The following is a 22,203-nucleotide window of genomic DNA, read 5'->3' as shown; positions in this document are numbered from 1 at the left end:
TCTCTGACCATTAGATCATGGTGACACCACTACCAGACTCCAGTACACCCCAAGCTTCTTTATCAATAACTGTAAACACTCAGCTACTGAATGTGAACTTTTATCTAGTCTGCATATTGTGTGTGTGGAAACAGCGATGTGGGAAAGAGAGGAGAGGAAAATGATATCCTTCTGCGGACAAATGGGAAACCACTAAGCCATCTCAGAAACTTCTAGTGGAATTGTGGTCACAACCACGGATAATGGTGGATTGGTTAGAAAAAAATAGATAAAGAGGTAAACGGATAGAGTAAAAGATATGGGCGAAGAATGCAACTGAAAAAGAAGGAAAGAGGAAAGGAACAAAAACGGGCCACAGAAAGAAAGACAATGGCAGATGATTTGTAGAGGAACAAAGAGACTGAGTCCAAAACACACAGAAAGAAAGATAGCAAACTTAAGAAATTGAAAGGAAGTAAAAAATTTGTGAAAAGGGTCGGAAAACAAGCAGGTAGAAAATGGAAAAGTAAAAACAGAAAGCTTGATGGGAAGAATGAGGGAGACAGAAGAATGAGAGTAGTAATCTAATAGTCTGTGTTTATTCACATTTAAAGGCTGGAGATAATTCACATTAGCGGAAACCTTAGCTGGCATGATGACACACGAGAAATTACTGTAATGCCTAAAAACCCAAGAAAACAAAATGCGAGGCTGTTAAAAGAAGAAGGCGTGTCGCATGTGGAACATGTCGACACAATGCAAAGACTTTCAGAGGTGTGAAACAAACACTTTCCTTTTTTTTTTTTTTTTTTCTCTTTAACCTGTCCTGTCCAGCATCTCAGCATACAGAACAGCAATCTGCGTGCCATATTTTTGCCAGACAGATTTGCTCTGTCAAGGGAGACATCTCATGTATATAGCTGCCCTTGATAATCTGAATATTTTTATTATTATGATAATTATTTTATTTTATTTATTTATTTATTTTTTTTCCTTTTATCATTTTGCAATCATCGTCAGTCTTGATATGGCCGAGCTGGACCTGGCAGGGAAAGAGGGAAAAAAAAGAGGAAATGAAAGGAGGAAAAAGAGAGACAGAAAAGAAAAAAAGAGAGACAGAAAAGAAAGGCGTGTCTAACCTGCTAAAGTTACAGTATTTGCAAAACAATATAAAGTACTGAAAAAATACAACAAGACAAAAGTAGGACAGTGACAATATTCAAAAACAGACAAAAAAATGAAAAATAAAAGTCCATCCATCCATCCATCTTCTGCCGCTTATCCGGGGTCGGGTCGCGGGGGCAGCAGCCTAAGCAGGGAAGCCCAGACTTCCCTCTCCCCGGCCACATTTGCCAACTCTGCGGGGGGGATCCCGAGGCGTTCCCAGGCCAGCCAAGAGATATAATCCCTCCAGCATGTCCTGGGTCTTCCCCAGGGTCTCCTTCCAGAGGGACATGCCTGGAACACCTCACCAGGGAGGCGTCCAGGAGGCATCCTGACCAGATGCCCGAGCCACCTCAACTGGTTCCTCTCGATGCGGAGGACCAGCGGCTCTACTCTGAGCCCCTCCCGGATGACCGAGCTCCTCACCCTATCTCTAAGGGTGAGCCTGGCCACCCTGCGGAGGAAACCCATTACAGCCGCCCGTATACGAGATCTCGTTCTTTCGGTCACGACCCACAACTCATGACCATAGGTGAGGGTAGGAACATAGATCGACTGGTAAATCGAGAGCCTCACCTTCTGGCTCAGCTTCTTCTTCACCACGACAGACCGGCGCAGAGCCCGCATTACTGCAGACGCCGCACCGATCCGTCTGTCGATCTCGCGCTCCATCCTTCCCTCACTCGTGAACAAGACCCCGAGATATTTAAACTCCTCCACTTGAGGCAGGACCTCACTCCCGACCCGGATAGGGCAATCCACCCTATTCCGGCTGAGGACCATGGTCTCAGATTTGGAGGTGCTGATTCTCATCCCAGCCACTTCACACTCGGCCGCGAATCGCTCAAGCGAGAGCTGGAGATCACGACCAGATGAAGCCAACAGGACCACGTCATCCGCAAAAAGCAGGGACCCAATCCTGAGGCCACCAAGTCGGATCCACTCAACACCTCAGCTGCGCCTAGAAATTCTGTCCATATAAGTTATGAACAGAATCGGTGATAAAGGGCAGCCTTGGCAGAGTCCAACCCCCACCGGAAACGAATCCGACTTACTACCGGCAATGCGAACCAAGCTCTGACACCTGTCGTACAGGGACCGGACAGCTTGTACAAGGGGGTCCGGTACCCCATACTCCCGGAGTACCCCCCACAGGAGCCCCCGGGGGACACGGTCGAACGCCTTCTCCAGGTCCACAAAGCACATGTAGACTGGTTGGGCAAACTTCCATGCCCCCTCCAGGACCCCAAAGAGGGTATAGAGCTGGTCCACTGTTCCCCGACCAGGACGAAAACCACACTGTTCCTCCTCAATCCAGGATTCGACTATCCGGCGGACCCTCCTCTCCAGGACCCCTGAATAGACCTTACCAGGGAGGCTGAGGAGTGTGATTCCCCTGTAATTGGAACACACCCTCTGGTCCCCCTTCTTAAAAAGGGGGACCACCACCCTAGTCTGCCAATCCAGTACTACCCCCGATGTCCACGCAATGCTGCAGAGGCGTGTCAACCAGGACAGCCCCACAGCATCCAGAGCCTTAAGGAACTCCGAGCAGATCTCATCCACCCACGGGGCCTTGCCGCCAAGGAGCCTTTTGACCACCTCAGCGACTTCAGCCCCAGAGATAGGAGAGTCCACCCCTGAGTCCACCAGCTCTGCTCCCTCATGGGAAGACGTGTTGGTAGGATTGAGGAGGTCTTCGAAGTATTCCCTCCACCGACCCACAACGTCCCGAGTTGAGGTCAGCAGCTCCCCACCTCCACTGTACACTATTGATGGAGCACTGCTTCCCCCTCCTGAGCCGCCGGATGGTGGACCAGAATCTCCTCGAAGCCGTCCGGAAGTCTTTCTCCATGGCCTCGCCGAACTCCTCCCATGCCCGAGTTTTTGCCTCGGCAACAGCCGAAGCCGCATGCTGCTTAGCCCGCCGGAACCCATCAGCTGCCTCCAGAGTCCCACAGGCCAAGAAGGTCCGATAGGACTCCTTCTTCAGCTTGACGGCATCCCTCACTGCTCGTGTCCACCAATGAGTCCTGGGATTACCGCCACGACAGGCACCAACGACCTTACAGCCACAGCTCCGGCTGGCCGCCTTAGCAATAGAGGCACGGAACACAGCCCATTCGGACTCAATGTCCCCCGCCTCACCCGGGACATGTTCGAAGCTCTGCTGAAGGTGGGAGTTGAAGCTCGCTCTGACAGGGGACTCAGCCAGACGTTCCCAGCAGACCCTCACAACACGTTTGGGCCTGCCAGATCTGACCGGCTTCCTCCCCCACCATCTGAGCCAACTCACCACCAGGTGGTGATCAGTTGACAGCTCCGCCCCCCTCTTCACCCGAGTGTCCAAGGCATGTGGCCACAGGTCCGACAATACGACTACAAAATCAATCATCGTACTGCAGCACAGGGAATCCTGATGCCAGGTGTACATATGGACACTCTTATGTTGGAACATGGTGTTCGTTATGGACAATCCATGACGAGCACAGAAGTCCAATAACAAAACACCATTTGGGTTCAGAGGGGGGGGACCATGCCTCCCAACCACTCCCCTCCAGGTCTCACTGTCATTGCCCACGTGAGCATTGAAGTCCCCCAGCAGAACAATGGAGTCCCCAGAAGGAGCAGCCTCCAGCACTCCCTCCAAGGACTCCAGAAAGGGTGGGTACTCTGAACTGCTGTTCGGCGCATAAGCACAGACAACAGTCAGGACCCGTCCCCCCACCCGGAGGCGGAGGGAAACTACCCTTTCATCCACCGGGGTAAACCCCAACGTGCAGGCACCAAGCTGGGGGCTGATGAGAATGCCCACACCTGCTCGGCGCCTCTCACCATGAGCAACTCCAGAGTGGAAGAAAGTCCAGCCCCTTTCGAGGATACTGGTTCCAGAGCCCAAGCCATGCGTCGAGGTGAGTCCAACTATATCTAGCCGGAACCGCTCAACCTCGCGCACAAGCTCAGGCTCCTTCCCCACCAGTGAGGTGACATTCCACATCCCTAGAGCCAGCTTCTGCAGCTGGGGATCGGACCGCCAGGGTCCCCGCCCCTTGCTGCCGCCCAGCTCACATTGCACCCGACCCATCAATAAAGCACTCTCACACATGTAAAGGTTGATGACACAGCTGACAACCAGCTAGCAACACAAGTGGCCATAACAACACAACACTCAGCAGCTTCATTTGGAATCTCGAAGACAAGAGATGGGATTTTCTGTCTTTGTTTTGACAAGTTTTTGTTCTAATGTGTTGAATGAGACAGAAAACTGCTTCTTCTTTTTTCAGGTTATCATGGGGATTGTGTTTTATTGTCTTATTATTAGCTAAGATGGCTGCACTGTGTTGACACCAGCATCCTTCTTAAAGTTAAGATGTTAAACTATAAGCACTTGTGTCACCTTGTTAAACAAAAACTTTGAGAAATGAGGTTGGATGCAGTGCACAATATTACTTTTATGAAAACAATTAGCGCCCTTTAGCAAAGTGTTGGATAAAATAAAATTGTCCAACAGCAGGACAGTGTCCAACCTTCCAAATAGGTTCTTGCAGTCTGCTAATTGCTGTAGTCAATACATTGATGTGCAGATGCCGAAAGAAACCTGTGCAACTTGTAAATTTATTGGGAATTAACAAAACAGGTTGAGAACAAATCAGTGGATTACTATTTCTTCTAAGAGAACCCCATTAAAAGCATTTAATAAAAAGCACTTTATAGATTTTATACTTTTCAGTGACCTACTTTTTTGTCCGTGTGTTATCCCTAGAATTAGCAAGATGTCATGACCCCTCTGTAAATTCTCATAAGAAAGAAACATTCATAAATGGATCAGCCAATCAAAGCCAAGTGTCATGTCATCCACTACCACATGTCCACAGCAATGGCTTCAACTGTGACCGCAATATATCCCCAATATTAACCGACTAATATTACGGCTGGTTAAATCAGTCAGCTGGGGGACATTAGGAAAGACTGCTGGCAGTATGTGCATCACACTGGGAGTGAAGTAAAGCTGCATCTGGGTTGCATCAAGATGTAAAGCATGACATTGCTTGACAGATTTTGCCTTCTTTCCTTCCCTTTGATGATAAGATAATTGGAAATATATTTTCAGTGGAACATGTCTGTTTCAGTGCAATGATTTTACAATATTACGAATATTACTCAACAATTGGTTGCAGAGTAGACCATGTCTAGTGGATACTGTGATGGTTTCCTTAGTGGAGTACTGTCATGCACAAGTGAATGACAGCAAGCTATGATTGGTCAATGTAAGTTATCATGATGTCCAAGTTGGCATAGGAAAACTCAAGAAACTCAAAAACTTAAAATCTACTTAAGATCAAGAAACTTCATTTGTCTTTTAGGCTAAGAAATCCCAGAAAATTTCCTTGGTGATGTATTCAAGAATGTTCAACACATGTTCTACACAGACAACAACAGGGCTGGGGAGATTGATCCAAATATCATGTTATTGTTTGATACTCAAAGGATGAGATTGATATTTTTCTTGCATTTGGCTTTTGGCCGAATAATGTGAATCTGAGCCAGTCAACAGCATGCTTTGCTCTTGTTTAGTTCATTTGGAAATGTTGACTTTATTTCTTTTCATACAATTGAAAAAAAATTCTTATACATGTTGATGTTGTAATTTGATAATCTTTACAAACAAAGAAGCTTATTGCATATGGAATCTGTATTGTATTTGTATCAGTATTTGTATTGGTATTCAGATAATAGGAATTTACAGCCTGTTCTGGAAATATTGCAGCACGTTTGTAATGAAAATACTTAACATCATATCAGTCTCAAAGGTTAGAATACCAAAAAGTCCACCAATTGGAACAATCATGCACTTGTTTTTTTTCTTTTTATTTCTAAAAAAAACAATCTTTAAAACACAACTGTTGCCTTCATAAATGTTTTTTTTTCTTTGAGAATTTTAAAGGAAATTCAACAATGTTATCGTGTCATTTAGTCATTTATTTATTTATATCTATGGATATATAAGCCTGGGAGCTATGTGACAAGCTGCTGTTCCTTCAGATTTTAGACAATGTTCAAAACAGACAAATCCTTACACATCTTTGGAAAATTACTGACACACACATGCACACAAAGAAGACTTTTCTAGCAAATATAACACGTCTTATAATAATGATTACATAGTTCAGTATGACGCAAGATGCAGTGATGAAATAGAGATTTGGAATTTAGCAACATGTTCATCAGTTTCCTTTTTTATCATGTGAGTGTGTTGTGTGTTTACATCTGGAGTCATTCAGTTGTTCTAGGTTTGTTATAAGCAGGTTGCTTGAGCGTAGGCTTGTGAAAGTGCAGTTTATTGCCATTATCTGTTCCCCATTATTCTCTTATTTTCATTCCCATAGCTTTTTGTTCGCTCTCTCATGGAAACCCTTTTCCATAAAAGAAAATTATCAAATTTAAAAAAAAAAAAAAAAAAAAAAATCTGGAGCAGTTTTTTGTTAAAATCTTTAGTCCATTTCATTAGAAGATTCCTGACTAAATATTACTGTAAATTTTTGTTTTAAGTAGCAGATTTCATTTACTACACACGGTTTATAAGAAAAAAAGTTAAAGTTGTTTTTCAGGCACCAAATGTTGGATGAGAAGCTTATCTGTGTCTAACGGACTGTCATTACTTTTTCCTCTGGAGTGAGGCTGTTTCCTCTTAAGTTACAGTGCACAGCTATAGACCTTTCTGGGTTTTTTTTTTAAGCATCCTGTCTAACCAGCAAGCAGAAGGATGTAAAGATACCCCGAGTCTGGGTAGTTTAATAAACTGATATGCTTTGCCTCCCTGAGTGTGTTATGTTGTCATAGCAGCCAAATCCTCCTTTTCACTGTTTCTTTCCTGTTTATAATTTATGTGGATGTTGCAAATGTGGATTCACTAGCTACACACTCAAGACAAACAAACAAGAAAGAAAAAAAAAACATGTTACGTATCATCGACTCCGCAACTCAGAGTAAATATACTTGCAGATAAGTCACAAAAATGAGAAAGTACAAATGTCAGCAGCAAAAAAAAAAGCTGCTGTTGTTGTCTTACGTTCTATTGCATGGTTTAATATGCACACTTACTGTGTCCGTACTGAAATAATATGGTATTTTATACATCATTAGAAAAATAAGAAAGATTTTTAATCTTGTAATTCTAGTTGGTCGTGTAACGGACTGACGACCTGTCCCGTGTGAACCCTGTCCATTCATCTGATGACAGCTGGGATACTGGGAAACACCATGCCTGACATTCCATTATCTTCTAAAACAACAAATAACTTTGTACTATGCACTGTACTGTTGCTATGAGCCGTGTGCAACATCTAACTCTTTCAGTAAGAGAAGTGTTGAAGTAGATTTCCTTATATTTCCAAATTTTCCAGGCCTGCTTCTTCCCATGTTTATTTACTTTGCTCCAGTGACTTTCCACTCCTCCAGTCCCCTTTTCCTGCCATGTGGCTGTGACACGACAAAAAAGAGAGTATCTCTCTTTCCCATAAACAAAAAAATAAACTTTTTTACCTTATTGTGACACTAGCACTTTACTGTGGTTATGGTACGTTACATTTTAAAGTCAATTTTATTACAAAACGAGCAGAGCCGGCCATCATATACCCCGGAATTCTTGCAGGAAATGAAAGACTGTGAGGTATAGCCTCTCAGGTTATGACTTCACACAAATGCAGTTTCCTTTGTCATTTTGAGGTGAAAGTCTAGGCATGTGTCTCATAACAATTGAAATTTAGCCCATTGTTCTAAACAGACTGAAGCAGTTTCTAAAAGAAATTAACAAGTTCCCTCTTTTTCATGAAAGCAGAAGAAAAATTTAGTGTTGTCTGTTACGGCCCAAGCCTGCTGGAATGTGGAGGAAGATGTCCCAACAGCCGCACAAGACCAGGATTGGCCAGCCTTCTGCATCTCAGCCTCTACCCCTTGGCGCTTTAGGATTGGTGGAGGACTTTTCAGGACCAAGGCTCATTGGCTACCTCCTCTGCCACTCTCCTATTTAAGGGACGTCATCAGCATCATTCAGGGCAGCTGTGTTTGAGTGTAACACAGTTTGCCACTTTTGGACTGTTTGTGGGTTTTGCTGAGATTTTGCCTTCTGGGACTTTTTTTGACTTGCTGTAGAGTTACAGAACCTGTTGTGTTTTGTCTGTGTTTACAGAGTTGTTTGGGTTTTATTTTATTAAGACTTTTTTTGACTTGCTGTAGAGTTACAGACCTTGTAGTGTTTTGTCTGTGATTAGAGTTGTTTGGGTTTTGTGTTATTGTATTAAGTTATCTCTTTTGTATTGGGAAGTTTTGAGTTATCCCTTATTGTTTTGGTAAATTCACCTATTTGTAAATAAATCTTATTGGTGGAATTTTAGTTGCCACTCTTTTGTGTTGCAACCCCCTTTTTTCCCCTAGACACCACTGGGGTCGTAACATTGTCTTGTTTGAGTTATCATTTTAATATAGTTTTAACCCTGTAAGATAAGTTATAGTTGCTGGTATGATCATTTTGCTGATTATAATGTTTTCATCAGCACTAATATAGCATGAACTGCTATTCTTTAAAGATACAGGAATGTGTTTGGTATTCATTTATAACTCTGGACTGAAGTACTGGTGTTGCGAAAACTTCCTGAACGTGTCTGCGAGTGTGTATGTTTGCAATGTCTTGTCCTGTTCAGACCTAAGATGTTTCACTGTGATACAAATAGTTTGGATTGTTTCTCTGCTAGGCTGAAAACCATCTGAAAAATGAATTCCAGCTCTGGAGGGCCTGCTTGCATAGCTGGGAAGTGAGGTCAAGCCTTTGCTGCAGCTGCCGCCTGCAAACACTAACAGATAACAGGCCTGCCTGTCAATTCCGTCTCTGCCCCTGCTCCACTTGCCCAATTTCTAATCAAGTTTTTTATTATCTCTGGAGGCATATGTCTTGTGGTTTCCTTCGAGTTATGACAAAATAGCATGTGCTTACTGAATTCATAGTGCTTGCAATTGACATGTATTAGTAGTATCAGAGAAATTTAGTTATGTATTCTATTACTATAAATTTGCCTTAAAAGGGAAAAATAGGTTTGTAAATATAAGACAGTATGAATTCAAACCCAGAATTAGGGTTCAAGCTGTAGGTACATTGACATGGTGAGCCATTGATTGAAGAAATGATCAATAGCCTCAATCTGCCTTTAAATTCTTTTGCTTTATCTTATGTAGCTAGCTAAAGAGTTGTTCTTAAATGTTCTTTAAACAATTTCGCTGACACTGTTATGTGAGAAAATCTAGGGAAAAATAGGTGGAAGCCTCCATAACCGCCTGGATTTATGACTGCCTAACAACAGACCACAGTTTGGAGACTGAAAGGTTGTGTGTCGAAGGGACCATCACAAGGGGCTGCACTCCCATCGTTTCTCTTCACTCTGTACACCTCAGTCCTAAAGCACAACTCTGAGTCCAGTCATCTGCACAAATACTCTGATGACTTGTGGCGTACATGAGTGACAAGAAGCTGAGTTCAGGGATTTGACTGATCGTTTTGTGGGATGATACAGAAATTGTTGCTTCATCTTCAATACTTACGGAACAGAAGATGATTGTGGATTTCAGGTGAAACAAGAGTAAGAAGTATCCCCTTACTGTGAAAAGCAAGGCTGGTGGGGGAATACAAGTACCTTGGAGTTCCACTGGAAAAACAAACTGGACTGGAAATGCCAAACTGAGGTGGTTATTTCTTCTCAGAATGGGTCTTTTGTCTCATTTAGACTCATGACATTTTTTGAGCAATCTATATAACCACCTGGATCTAAGAATTTTTTTAACGATTCTTTATCGTTGCGGGATGGGGCCATTTTCAGTATATATATATATATATATATATATATATATATATATATATATATATATATATATAAAAATAAATAAACCCACGGGAAAAGTTCTTAACAGTTTTACAAGATATCAGAGATGGATCTGGATCCCACAAAAATTCTTGTTACTACAATCCAGAACAGGAAAATAAAGGGGATCTTTGAAATTGTCACTGCATGAGAAGAAAATAAAATGTAAACATGCAATAGACACTGGAATATAGCCAAGACACTGTGAATTCAATATTGTTGTATCTAGGAATCTAAAAGTGCATACAAATAAAAGGAATGTAGGACTGTGACATTGGAAAGCACAATGTGGGCGGAAATCAGCTGCTTGGTGCAAGTCGCTTGCTAAGTGCCTTCAAAAAAATCACTCTCTGAAGAAAAGAATTTGAACAAAAAAATTCAAAAAAAAAAAAAAAAAAAAATTCTAGTTTTTGCCACACTTATAGAACCAATTATTATTTTTGTATCAAATGAATAAATATGTCCTTATATGGTAATAATATTTAGTTTTAATGGGAAAATAGGTTTCTATACATGACTGCTAATGTAATGCTCAATGCAAGATTTCTTTAGAAACACTGCACTAAACCACCTTCTGCTCATTTAAAAGGTTTTTTTTTTTTTTGTTTGTTTTTTTTTTTTATGAGGTCCCAGTGTAAGATGGATTCTTTGTTGTGAAGACCAGTGAGGATGTGGTTGTTGAGTGATGGGGTTGCATGGCAGATGAGTTAAAAAGTAATGTGGCTTTACCTTGTTAAGCTGTGCTTTGGAAATTGTGTTGTGGGATTCATTTCCAGGACCAAAATGTTAAAACCCTTTTCTTGTATCAATTTGTTCACCTGTGGTTTTCAGTTGTAAAGGAGAAGAAAAACTATTAATATCTGCTTGAGTCAAACACAGAATGTTCACTAAGAGATGGAAGCTGATGCAGCGGCTTGCGTCACATTTAAAACATCAAATATATGACTCATCCAGATAACGAAGCTTAAAATGGTAAAGGGACCCTTGAGGGGCTTGAATGGGGCCATAGAATCAGGTTAATAGTAAAAATAAATATTTTCAAGAAGTGAATTATGATAAGTCAAGTGTGATTCAGATAAAAAAAACTCACCAGTTTTTAAAAGAACTTCATGCTCATTGAAACTGCAGGATTTAGTGAAAAGGAAGTCCAGCTCACTGGACTGACACAAAGTCCAAGTATTTCATTAGGCCCATTAAAAAGGACACTAAAAATGTGAGCCTGACCAATGCTGAGTAAAGTGCAGCTTATTCAAGTGCAAAAATGTGTTTGAATGTGTTTTTTTCTGTTTTTTTGGGGTTTTTTTTGTAAAACAGAAATGATGATCATTGGCGCTGACAGTGTCAGACATAGCATTACCTGTTTTACAGTCTCATCCTTCATATAGTACCAACATAAGTATTTAACATCCAATATCATTTTTGTCCCATCAGGTGCTTTCATTGTTTGCTGGACTCCAGGTCTGGTCATCCTGCTTCTTGACGTCTTCTGTGTCAGCTGCAATGTCCTCACCTATGAAAAGTTCTTCCTGCTTCTCGCAGAGTTCAATTCTGCCATGAATCCCATCATCTACTCGTACCGTGACAAGGAGATGAGTGCCACCTTCAGGCAGATCTTGTGTTGCCAGCGGCAGGAGAACGTCAATGGAACGGCGGCAGAAGGATCTGACCGATCTGCTTCCTCCATCAATCACACAGTGCTTGGTGGCAGCGGCATGCACCACCATCATCATCATCACCACAATGAACACTCTGTGGTATAGAATATAAGAAAGCTGGAGTTTTTGGCTTACTGACTGAAAGAAGGGAAAGAAAGGCTTGTTAAGGTCAAGAGGGACTGGGAATTTGGTAAAGACTACATACTGTAGATTATTTATGAGATTGAAGCAGGTGAATGGAAGTGATGATGAACAGGATGGAGATCACCATGAAGAAGAAGATGGCAACTACGATGGAGAAGTTGAAAGACTTTATTATCTGGGAAAAAGAGGAGGAGTTGGATCTATGAGGACTCTGATAGGTTGTTAGTATTTTTGTTTAGTTAACTGGTTTCTACTTTTGTTAAATGTGTTTTTACGGACAAATATGATATGAACTATTTAAAATTAATCTGTGAAATGAAGATATTGCCAGTATAATCCATCCTCTTTGTCCTATTAGGTTACTTTAAATTTGAAACTATCACTCCCTTTTCTCCCCATCATCCTGGCATATATCACACATGCCAGTTCACAACTGGTATGACTCGTGTAATTTTGGAACCATATGATTGCTTTCATTTCTATTTGGGAAAATTGACTTAAAATGTGTAAAATATCAGAACCGAATTTTCCAATTTGTACTCATTATTTCACAAGCCTTAACTCTTCAATTTTTCATATCAGATTTTGGACCATATTCTCAAAAGGACAACATTCAAAATGGAAATACTTTAATTTATCACACCAGTGCCATTACATATATTATCATTGACATGTTTTGTGTTTTTCCCCCCAAAATTATGTGTTGTTTTAAAATTAGAGCCATTTTCTTCTTTTTTCCTTTCTATTTTTGAATTACTGTAGTAACTTTAGCTTAAGAGCTTACATGATGTATCAGTCGTGCTTGATGTATCATCTTCTCATATGGTTCATTTGAAAATGTCCCCAGTTGTTTATTGTTTTCATTTAACTTGACAGGTCAGTGGTTCGCAAGAAATCTTAGGTTAGTGAATACCACTAAGGCAGGGAATCTCAGTCCTGGTTTTATGTACATCTTCCAAGTCTCCCCACTGCAACACACCTTATTCAAATCAATGTGTGTTTAGCAGACATGTGCGTAACTTGTCTGAATGTGAGTCTGGTATCATTCCAGCAGGGAGACTTGGAAAACCTGCAGGACACTGGCCCTCGAGGACCAGGATTAGGTATCCCTGCTCTAAGAACTCAGCAACAAGTGTGGGTGTTCATTATGCATTGTATTGTTATATAGAGACAAGATCAAACCTTTTACGTGTTAACTGTCATGAGATCATTGAACGAATCAGCTTCATGTCATCAACAATGATAAACGTGAGACAGGAAAGGTGGTGAATATGAAAGCATCTCTTTTTATAAACCACTTTCTGCTAGAAGTGGTGCAAAATTCCCCACTCTTGCAAAACTAAACAGAATTCAAACTAAGTAGTAAGACGGTGCTATTCTGTCTTCTCTACATGAACATGTAGTGAAAATATATGTTAATAAATGTAGTATTCTATTTCTGAGAGATGTAGTTTATTTACAAAAGACAAAAATACATTTTGTTCCTCTGTTGAGCTGCAAAAAGTGTCTTTCAACATGGTTCACAGTTTATTACTGGTTTCAGATGGTGTCAGATTTGGTCAAGAGTATTTGTAAAATCAATCTCAATATATATAAAAGAAAAAGCCTGTTAGAGTGATTCTCCAGCATTTTGCATCATGGTTTATTTTGGCTTACCTGCAGGTAGACAGCACTCTTACTTTGAAGAAGCAGGAAGTAATTCTTACGAGCTAATTAAGCTAGCAACTATTCAAAATGAGGACATGATAAGTTTGACTTTTCACGATGTAAAAAAAAACTCCAACTTCATAAACTAGTGCTATGAACAAATACTATATTGTGAATTTTAATCAAGATGTAATTTTTGACTCATACTATTTACATTTACACAATAATTTCTCAACAGAATGTCAATGTTATGCTAGCAAAGCAGTTATTATTTGGTGTCTGTAGATTACCAACACAAACTGGGATTTCGTCATTTGAAAAAATATTGTGCTCAAGAGTACAACCATTATTTACCAAAGTTAACCAGTATAAGAATCTTCAATACTGTGTTTGCAACTGGTATAGGTTTTTGAGGTTGTTTCAGAGTAAAAACGTCTTGTTTTGTGTAGCAAGCTGCTAGCTAAACATTTTCCCTGTTTTTTCAAACTGGAAGCACTCTGCTACTGTCTACTGATACTATATACTTCAAACAAACTAAGATTAAAAGCTATCAGCATAATATCAATATATGTGTGCTTGACTGTACAAAACTTCAGTATTACAGCTCAGTATTTTGGTTGATTTTAAGGATCTGAGATGTATCCATACAAACTAAATTATACTCTTTGAATCAATATCAGATGCTTGAGAGTATGATAATGTTGTTTGCCATATTACAACAATAAGAACTTTAGTCAACAGTTATAATACACAGTCACATTATTGTTCATAGTCAATGGGCTTACTGAGAAGTGAGCCAGAAGTTAACTATTGCAGTGTTAAATGCTGTTGTGCTAATTATGCATTTTCACTTCTTGAATTATGTGACAAACATTTTCTCCTTTTTTTCTGTGTCACCTGAAAGTCTGAACCGTGATATATGTGTCATACATGATTAATAACACTGTGTTAAGCTTAATGTACAGGATCAGTATGATAGTTAGGCAGAGCAGTGGAATACTTTCCTGGGAAATACATAGTTATACAGAGTCAGAATAATGTGCATACACCACTGCATGCAATCTGAAAATTACTCAGGCGTCTAAAAAATACCCTTTCATGTTTATCAATTTATTTCTCTCAGTTGTGTGCATGGCAATTAGAAGACATGTCGAATATGAATTAGGCAGAAAGAGGTTAACATAAAATAGGATGAAATTTGGGTGCATAGAATTGACACAGTGAATGGTTGTGGTTGAATTACGGGTAACCAGGAACTAAATCTACAAAGAAAGAAAAAAAACCTGCAATTGTAACAGCAAACAAAGCAAGTAATTTGAGAAATAAATTATTTTCTCTGATTAACTCATTGCAGTTATTTTCTAAAACACCGACATAAGCCTGCATAACCCTGTTGGGAAAGTGTCTCATGGCTAGATATTGGTGAAACATTTAACCTTGGCAACAGCCAATAAGCAGTCCAAGAATCTATCTTCATTCACGTCTTTGTGACTAAATCATTGAGTCTGTGTATTTATGAGCTGTGCTGCACAACTAAAACAGTTGCCTCCTGAATGCTTTGCTGTGATTCTAACCCATTAAAATCTCATGCAACTGATTAAAAAAAACCTATTGAATTCTCTTACTTCAGTCATGCCTACGATCTACAGGGTAAATCAAAACATTTTTCAGTGAAAAGACAAAGGTAAAGCTTTACAGCTGACAGCAATGAATCACTACCAAAAATCAGGAAACAGTTTTCCAGGAAGAAAAAGCTTGACTAATGATATAAAGGTGGTTGTCAGGGCTGGTTGAAGTTGCCAAAAATGCTACCCAACTAATAAGGCAATATGTTGTTTTATTCAAATGAATATTTTCAACTTTAGTCACTTTCTCTCTCTCTGCTTCCCTCTCCTTTGCTTTTCGCTGCACATGAAGCACTGCACTGATAACAGTAAGGAGGGGATTACTTACCTTTATATTCCTAGCTGTTATGGTACTTTCTTCTTATCTCTACCTGTGCCTTAAAACTGTAAGAAAAGAAAAAAAGCAAAGAATTTTAAAAATTTGAGGGTAACTGTCCATTAAATGATCATTTTCTACATTTGCACTATACTCAGCTTATTATTCCAAAGACCAAACCTTGTCAATATACTGCCTTAGACCCTGCCATGTTTGACATTCACTGTAACCATTTCTTCTGACAAAGTATTGATTCAGGTTATTGTAGCTTACCAACTAAACTTTTGATTGTTATGTCTGTGTGTTTCACTCTTTGCATACCAAGTATATGTGTACAGTATGTATATGTATATATTATATAAAATATATTATTCAAAGTTAATCACCAAAGGGAAAAAAATATGTGGTCTGTGAATATAACTGTCATATCCAAATGTACTGTAGGATCATGTTTATCATTTTTATGTCCTCTGCATTGTGCCTCCAACTATTGACACTATAACATTTATTTACCAGTTTGTTTCCCCAAAGTAGACACCTGTGAGTGCAGTGCCTTCCTTTTCTCCTATTTAAAGAGTAACTGAACACTATATTAAAGACAGTCATCACTCATTGAATGTCCCAGCGTGTTTCGCCTCCAAACACATCCAGCAGTGTTCACACATAACGATACGATACCCAGCTGTGGTATCATAAAACAGCAAGGGAAGAAATTATATGAAACCACCGCAGATAAGCAAAAACAACAGGTGGTGTTCAGTTACTTTTTGAGCTTGTGTGTTGCTAATACTGTCACATTACAATTGCCTTGCAGTATAACCGCTAACGTCAGTGTTAGAATGACTAGACGACTATTTCAACTTATTTTATATAAAGTTCCAGAAGTGTCCTGTTTCCCACTGAAGACTTGCATTATCTCTCCAGAAACTGGTTTTACTACAATATCTGTCCAGATTAGCACATCCTGATAATTGTACCCGGGCTGTTATGTATTTTGTCTCAGTGGTGCATCAGTGTTTACTGTGGCCTTCAACTGATGGTGCATTTGACTGTTTTAAGTTTTGATTTTTTTTCTTTTCAAAAAGAACATACCGTAGTTGTAGCAAAAAGGGACAAGCATTTGAAGCTTGTAGTTTTTAAAAAGTAATTATGACACAAAAAAAATTGGTGTGATTTCCATACTTTCTAAACATTACAGGCCAGTACCAATGAATGTCCAGCCAGAGTCCTAGTGTTGATATCCCAACATGAATAAAAGCATAAAAAAAAGTCTAAATTCATGTGTGTGTTTGTGGGGGTGTTTTTTTTAATCTGAAATGAGCTGGAAAAGATCAACACTGTTTTGTCTTGCTATGGTGCTCCTCTGTGTTATCCACTGGTGTTTCTGTTTCCATGAAATCAGGAAAGCCGGTAGAGGGATCATGCAGGGTCATAGACAGAAAAACAATAATATATGGACCTTGAGCTTGTTCACACATTTTGGACAGCTTTGACTAGAAGTCCTAATATTACCATGAGTTTTTTTATGGAAAAGGAACATGTTTTTTCCCAGTTTGTGTGTCTCTGTTTTGCATCACTGTGCAATCAAAGAACTAAGAAAAATCTGAATAAATCAGTTCAAAACTTATTTTACTAATCTGCAAAGTGACTTGTATTAAATCACATGTTTTGTCAGAGAGCATTAGATTACCACCCACATTTAGGGAAAACGTGAAAAATTGTTTATCAGCAAATCAGACAAATCTTAATTTTTCCAAAAAGATTTTTTTTAACACTAAATGGTGAATTTGCACTAAGAGAAAGAGGTACATAGGCATAGAGTTTTTGAGTAATTGTCAGGTTACATTCTGCAAACTTGAACCAAATAATTCCATTATGATAAATAAACTTCTAGAAATATAGAGGATGTCTTTGTTTGTGTCTTCATATTGGGGGGCAAGATTCTGGCTTATAACATTCACAAATCAGCTAACATCAAACAAAGTGATTATTTTATGCATTTATCACTTTTTATCAAGTATCACATGACCTTGTGACAACATGTGCAGGCTCTCATGTACAAAACAAAGAGAGCTTTAGACACTGTCTTCTATACTTCAGTTAGCTAAACTCTTTGGAAGACAGTTATGACAGAATATATACATATACATATATATATATATATATATATATATATATATATATCGACTCTAAAGCCAAGGATTGCAGGAACATGTATTTGACCACGAGAGGTGGCGGTGAACTATTATGCTTAATCTTTTATACAGGAAAGAAGAAGAAGAAGAAGCAAAGGGAAGAAAAAGAATGCGATGTTAGCACAAACCATAAAGTTGACTATGTTAGTATTATGGTCTTTCTGATTAGAAAAGGAGATACGACGTCCAGAAATGTAATTTCTACAGTTAGGGTTGTGTTATTACAGTCCCCTTTTTAATTGCTGCACTCAAGCTCCTCCCCACCTTCTGGCATCAGACAAACCGAAGGACTAGAGGCCTGATACTCTGAGGCTGAGATTTCATAGCTTATCCAGCTGATAGTCATGCAAGTTGGTGGTTTGGCAGCAATACGCCATCCATGTGTGTAGCCGGCTCAACCCTAAGAAGAACAAGACGCTTGGTGGTTGAAAGGTACGTATGTAGAAGCTGCACTGGTTAGGTTATGTTTGGCTCTGTTTTTTCTACTTTCCAAACCACACTATTAATAGGAAAGTTTGACAAAATGTTGCCCCTAAAATGGAGTCCTTAGTGCCCCACATGCATGTGGACTCAGGGATACTACTGTATGCACCATGTGTTGTAGCCATCCTCTCAGCAGACGGCAAATATTTTTATTGGAAAGAATGATTTGCGTGTCTGTGTGTGTGTGTTATTGTTCCACAATTTTAGAGTGTTTGCCTCCAGCTGACTGATATATGTCTACTTACTTCCTGTTGCTCCCTTCATGGACCAATAAGAGCTGGTGCTGTGACACAGGAAATTCCCTTGCGTGGTTGCTGAGTGAAGTGGATGTCACACATTCATCACATCATCCATATAGACACTTTCCGTTGTTCCCATCATAGCCTGCTGACCTAGAAAAATACCCCCAAAGGAAAAATTTATTTTTTGGCAGCAGAGAATTGAGTATTTTACTATCAGTTACATTCATAAAACAGTTGGCAAAACCTTCAAATTCGAGCTCCGTCCATCCACAAACATTCAGAAACATTCCAGCTTCCTTGTAATGCTGAAACTAATTTCAGAGCTGAAAAGATGTTCTGACCCAAAGGAAATTATTGTGACAAAACAGGAAGTGGTTCTTAACTGTAATAATATGCAGCTGCCAAACGCTGAGCTGTTGTTGCAAAGTTTGGCAGGAAGGTTAAAGCGTTCATTCAGATAAAACCTGTGTTTGGAGAAGGGATGATCGCTTAATTCACTGTGATTGAGTGGCGCTTCCCTGTATCTGCAGCTGCCTTTGCAGCATGTTCTTTGTAAAACTTTTCAAGACAGAGCCGATGGAGACACGAAAGGGAACTGCAAATGCTGGAAATAAGTAAAGAAAAAAACAACAGGGATGATGAAAAGAAAGGCGAAATAGTGATAAAATAAGAGTAAGAAGAGCAGCCAAAAGAGAGGAATCAGTTTACAGATGAAAAATTTAAATGTTTTTGTGTTATAACAAAATCTCAGACCTGCATCAATTGATTTAATTGGAAAACCGTTTCTCTGGATTGACTCATTAAAGGAAGCAAACTCTGTTTCTGTTTGCAGTTCTGCCTGACAGGGTTAGATAATAATATGGTGAAACCTACAGTTATTTATTGGGGAAACTATCTTCTGTCTATTGAGTGTGATAGGTATATCTGCAAAGTATTAGATCAATATCCCACCGGAATATCTCGAACAAGAAAACAAACATGCAAAGAAAGGCAAATACTGAACTACATGGCCTGCATATATATAGTTACTCACACACAAACACTTGCTGCAAAAACATCATTAGTTCAGGTTATACATGTAAATAAACAGCTGATATTCCCCATTTATTTTGATATGAACAATTAAGTAACTGATAGTCAAAAGATAAATGTTTTTACAGATCATTTGTTTAGCATGAACTCAGAGGAATTTATTCATGGCACATTCAGTATCGTGACACTTGAGCTGTCTTCGGAAAGGAAAAGAAATGAAAGAGAAGGATGGAAAAGATGTAACAGCATTGAATACGATCCTTACGTGACATAGAGTAGGAGGTGAAAACTTAGGTGACGGAGGAGGAGGTGGGAGAGGGAGAGTCTGAGCCACGGTTTAGAAAAAGCAGAAGAGAGATGACCAATCCAAGGCCAGAGTCAGAACTGCCTTCTCTAAACTGTTTACACTGGACATCCCCAAAGAACACAGAAGGAAGACCTGTTCCATAAAGTTTGCACGGCCACACTCATGGACTGACAAGCAAACCCAGACATGTTAGCGATGATTTGAAGGCAGCGCCAATAAACACGCCACAATACAGACATGTTGCATGTTCTCTACCCTCCACATTCATGTTTACTTTACTAAGCAGAAAGATTTCTCAGCTGCAGACCCTCTCTGATCCCTCTTGTGGTGAGAAGCATCAGTGCAGCATCCACATGGTTAAAACACTTACTCCAGCTTGGGAGGGAAAAGCTGGAAAAGGCAACAGGCATAAAAGGAGGGAATGTTGCAGTTCTTCTTTGTGTAATTATCTTTAAAGCCATCAGTACCTAAATGATGGAGTTAAAGTAATCAGTCCATCTCGGTCTGTGTCTCCTTGAAACTCAGTTCCACCGATTGATCAGAGCTGGCTTTCATTAAAACACACCAGTCTTGAGCCAAAAGAAGAAGGATACACTTTGTTTATTTATTCCTTAATATACCTATTTATTTATTTTAGTTTTTTTTTTTCCTGTATCGGTTTTGCAAATGACTTTTGGGATCAAATATTCATGTTTGGACAAGAAATTTCAAGATGCAGTGAGTAGATTGGATTGTGGTTTAACGTGTGCACTTAGAAGATTTTTTCTTCTGCTGCACATGAGACTTCAGCAGCCCCAGGGGGAAAAAAAAAAAAAGGTAAATGGCACAATTAGCAATCAGGAGCATTTCCTCTAAGAGGCATAATGAAAGAAAGAAGAAAAAGAGCAAACTGTCTAGTCCTGCTACTTACATTCTTCTTGTTGTTCTTTTTCATGCACTAGTTGAAGTAGCCATGTGACCAAATGTTTAACACATTACCTATCGTACCTCCAGCTGTTGTTTCTCCCTAGTCAATAGAGGGCATGTCATTAAGTGACCCTGCTTGTCCATGAATTCATTTAATACTGAACCATCTAAACAGATATCGAGAGAAGTGATGAGAAACCTCATGCTACAGCACTTGAGAGTCCCATATGGTGAATTCCAGTGAGCTTGAGGTGTTCTGGGAAATATCTTTGTCTTTTTTTATGGTCTTTTTTTTATGTAAATTAGCACACCCTCAGTCATTTCAGAGGTTTCACAGACCAGGTATCCTGTGATACCTGCAGGCTTTAGAGTTAGAAGAAATTAACCGCAGAATAAAAAAAATTACTTAAAAAGTAAGAAAATGCAGAAGTGACATGTGAATGATGCATTATGAACCAAGAGAGTAAGTAGCCCATAAGTACTTGTGATTGATCATCAGTAAATAAGAGCAAGTCTGTAAAAGTTAAGGTTTTGGATGATTGGAACCATTTGGATGTTCCTTATGATATTGCTAGGGAAGGCTTCAGCAGTGGTCTGGTAGAAGCAAATGTTGCTGCCCATTAAAATTATGTAGGAATCTTTCCAAATAGCAGGAGAATTTCTTTTATTTTTTCACAGTTTTTTCCAGCTGTGACTTCAATTAGTATGTTCAATTTTAAAGCTCCTCCGTGACCCTTAATCGGACAGAGCTGTATAGATAATGAATGAATGAAGAGTAAATGAGTGGAACCAGGACCAGATAAATTTTCATGATGATCTGATGAGTAAAGACCAAATATATGTCCAGAAAGCTGGACATCCATGTCCATGTCAGATCTATGTCATGCTATCTTCTGGCAGCAGCATAGTAAAAATAATGTGATGAAAATGAAAAACATAGTCACTGCAAAATAATAAAATAAGCTAAACTACTAGATTTCATACATTTCCAGTCAAGCTCTTAAACACAGACGTGTGTTTTTATTTAACTTTTATTTATAAGCAAAACAAAAAGAAATCCTTAAAGACAAGTACAATAGAAAATGGCAAAATAACAATCTTATGTAAGAAATTTTGAAGAAATGATAATATCACACAATATTAAAAAAGACACAATACATTTCCACTTGACAACTGCATACATTCTTTAAATGGGATTTGTACCTATTTGACAATTAACACTAATGCTGAACAAATATACTGCAACATACTAATACAATAAAAATGTAATACAGATTATATTCCAAATTTGATGTGTATAATAGAGTTTGAACTTTTTGTGAGATCCCTGCCAAAGTTTATTGTCTCGTAAGATGTTTTGTGTCCACATGGTGGAAATTGAGGATTTTCCTCAGCAAGTCTTCTTCAAGTGAATCCATTAAAAGAATCTGTCTTCAATGAGCAAACTTTTTTATGACCACTGCTATTTCTATTTATTTATCAAACAAAAATCAACAACAAAGTACAATTGCATCATAAGGAGAAAACATGTGATAGTAAAACAAGAATGCCCCAAAGTTGATTAGCAACATGTCTATAAATCAATCTGTAGCCACGGTT

General features: G+C 39.3%; 1 protein-coding gene across 1 annotated transcript in view; it reads left to right on the top strand.

The window, feature by feature from the left end:
* lpar1 (lysophosphatidic acid receptor 1) overlaps positions 1-16,677 on the top strand; it is a 42,493-nt gene extending 25,816 nt beyond the window's left edge. The window contains exon 3 of the mRNA XM_079256061.1: positions 11,484-16,677. Within this exon, the coding sequence (XP_079112187.1) occupies positions 11,484-11,812 (329 nt within the window). The 3' untranslated portion in view covers positions 11,813-16,677. The remainder of the gene's footprint in view (positions 1-11,483) is intronic.
* The last annotated feature ends 5,526 nt before the right edge of the window (positions 16,678-22,203 follow it).

This window comes from Telmatherina bonti, assembly GCF_933228915.1.
Source record: "Telmatherina bonti genome assembly, chromosome: 17".
Classification (NCBI taxonomy): Eukaryota; Metazoa; Chordata; class Actinopteri; order Atheriniformes; family Telmatherinidae; genus Telmatherina; species Telmatherina bonti.
The sequence above is the reverse complement of the archived record's forward strand: the minus strand, read 5'-3'. Positions and strand labels throughout refer to the sequence as shown.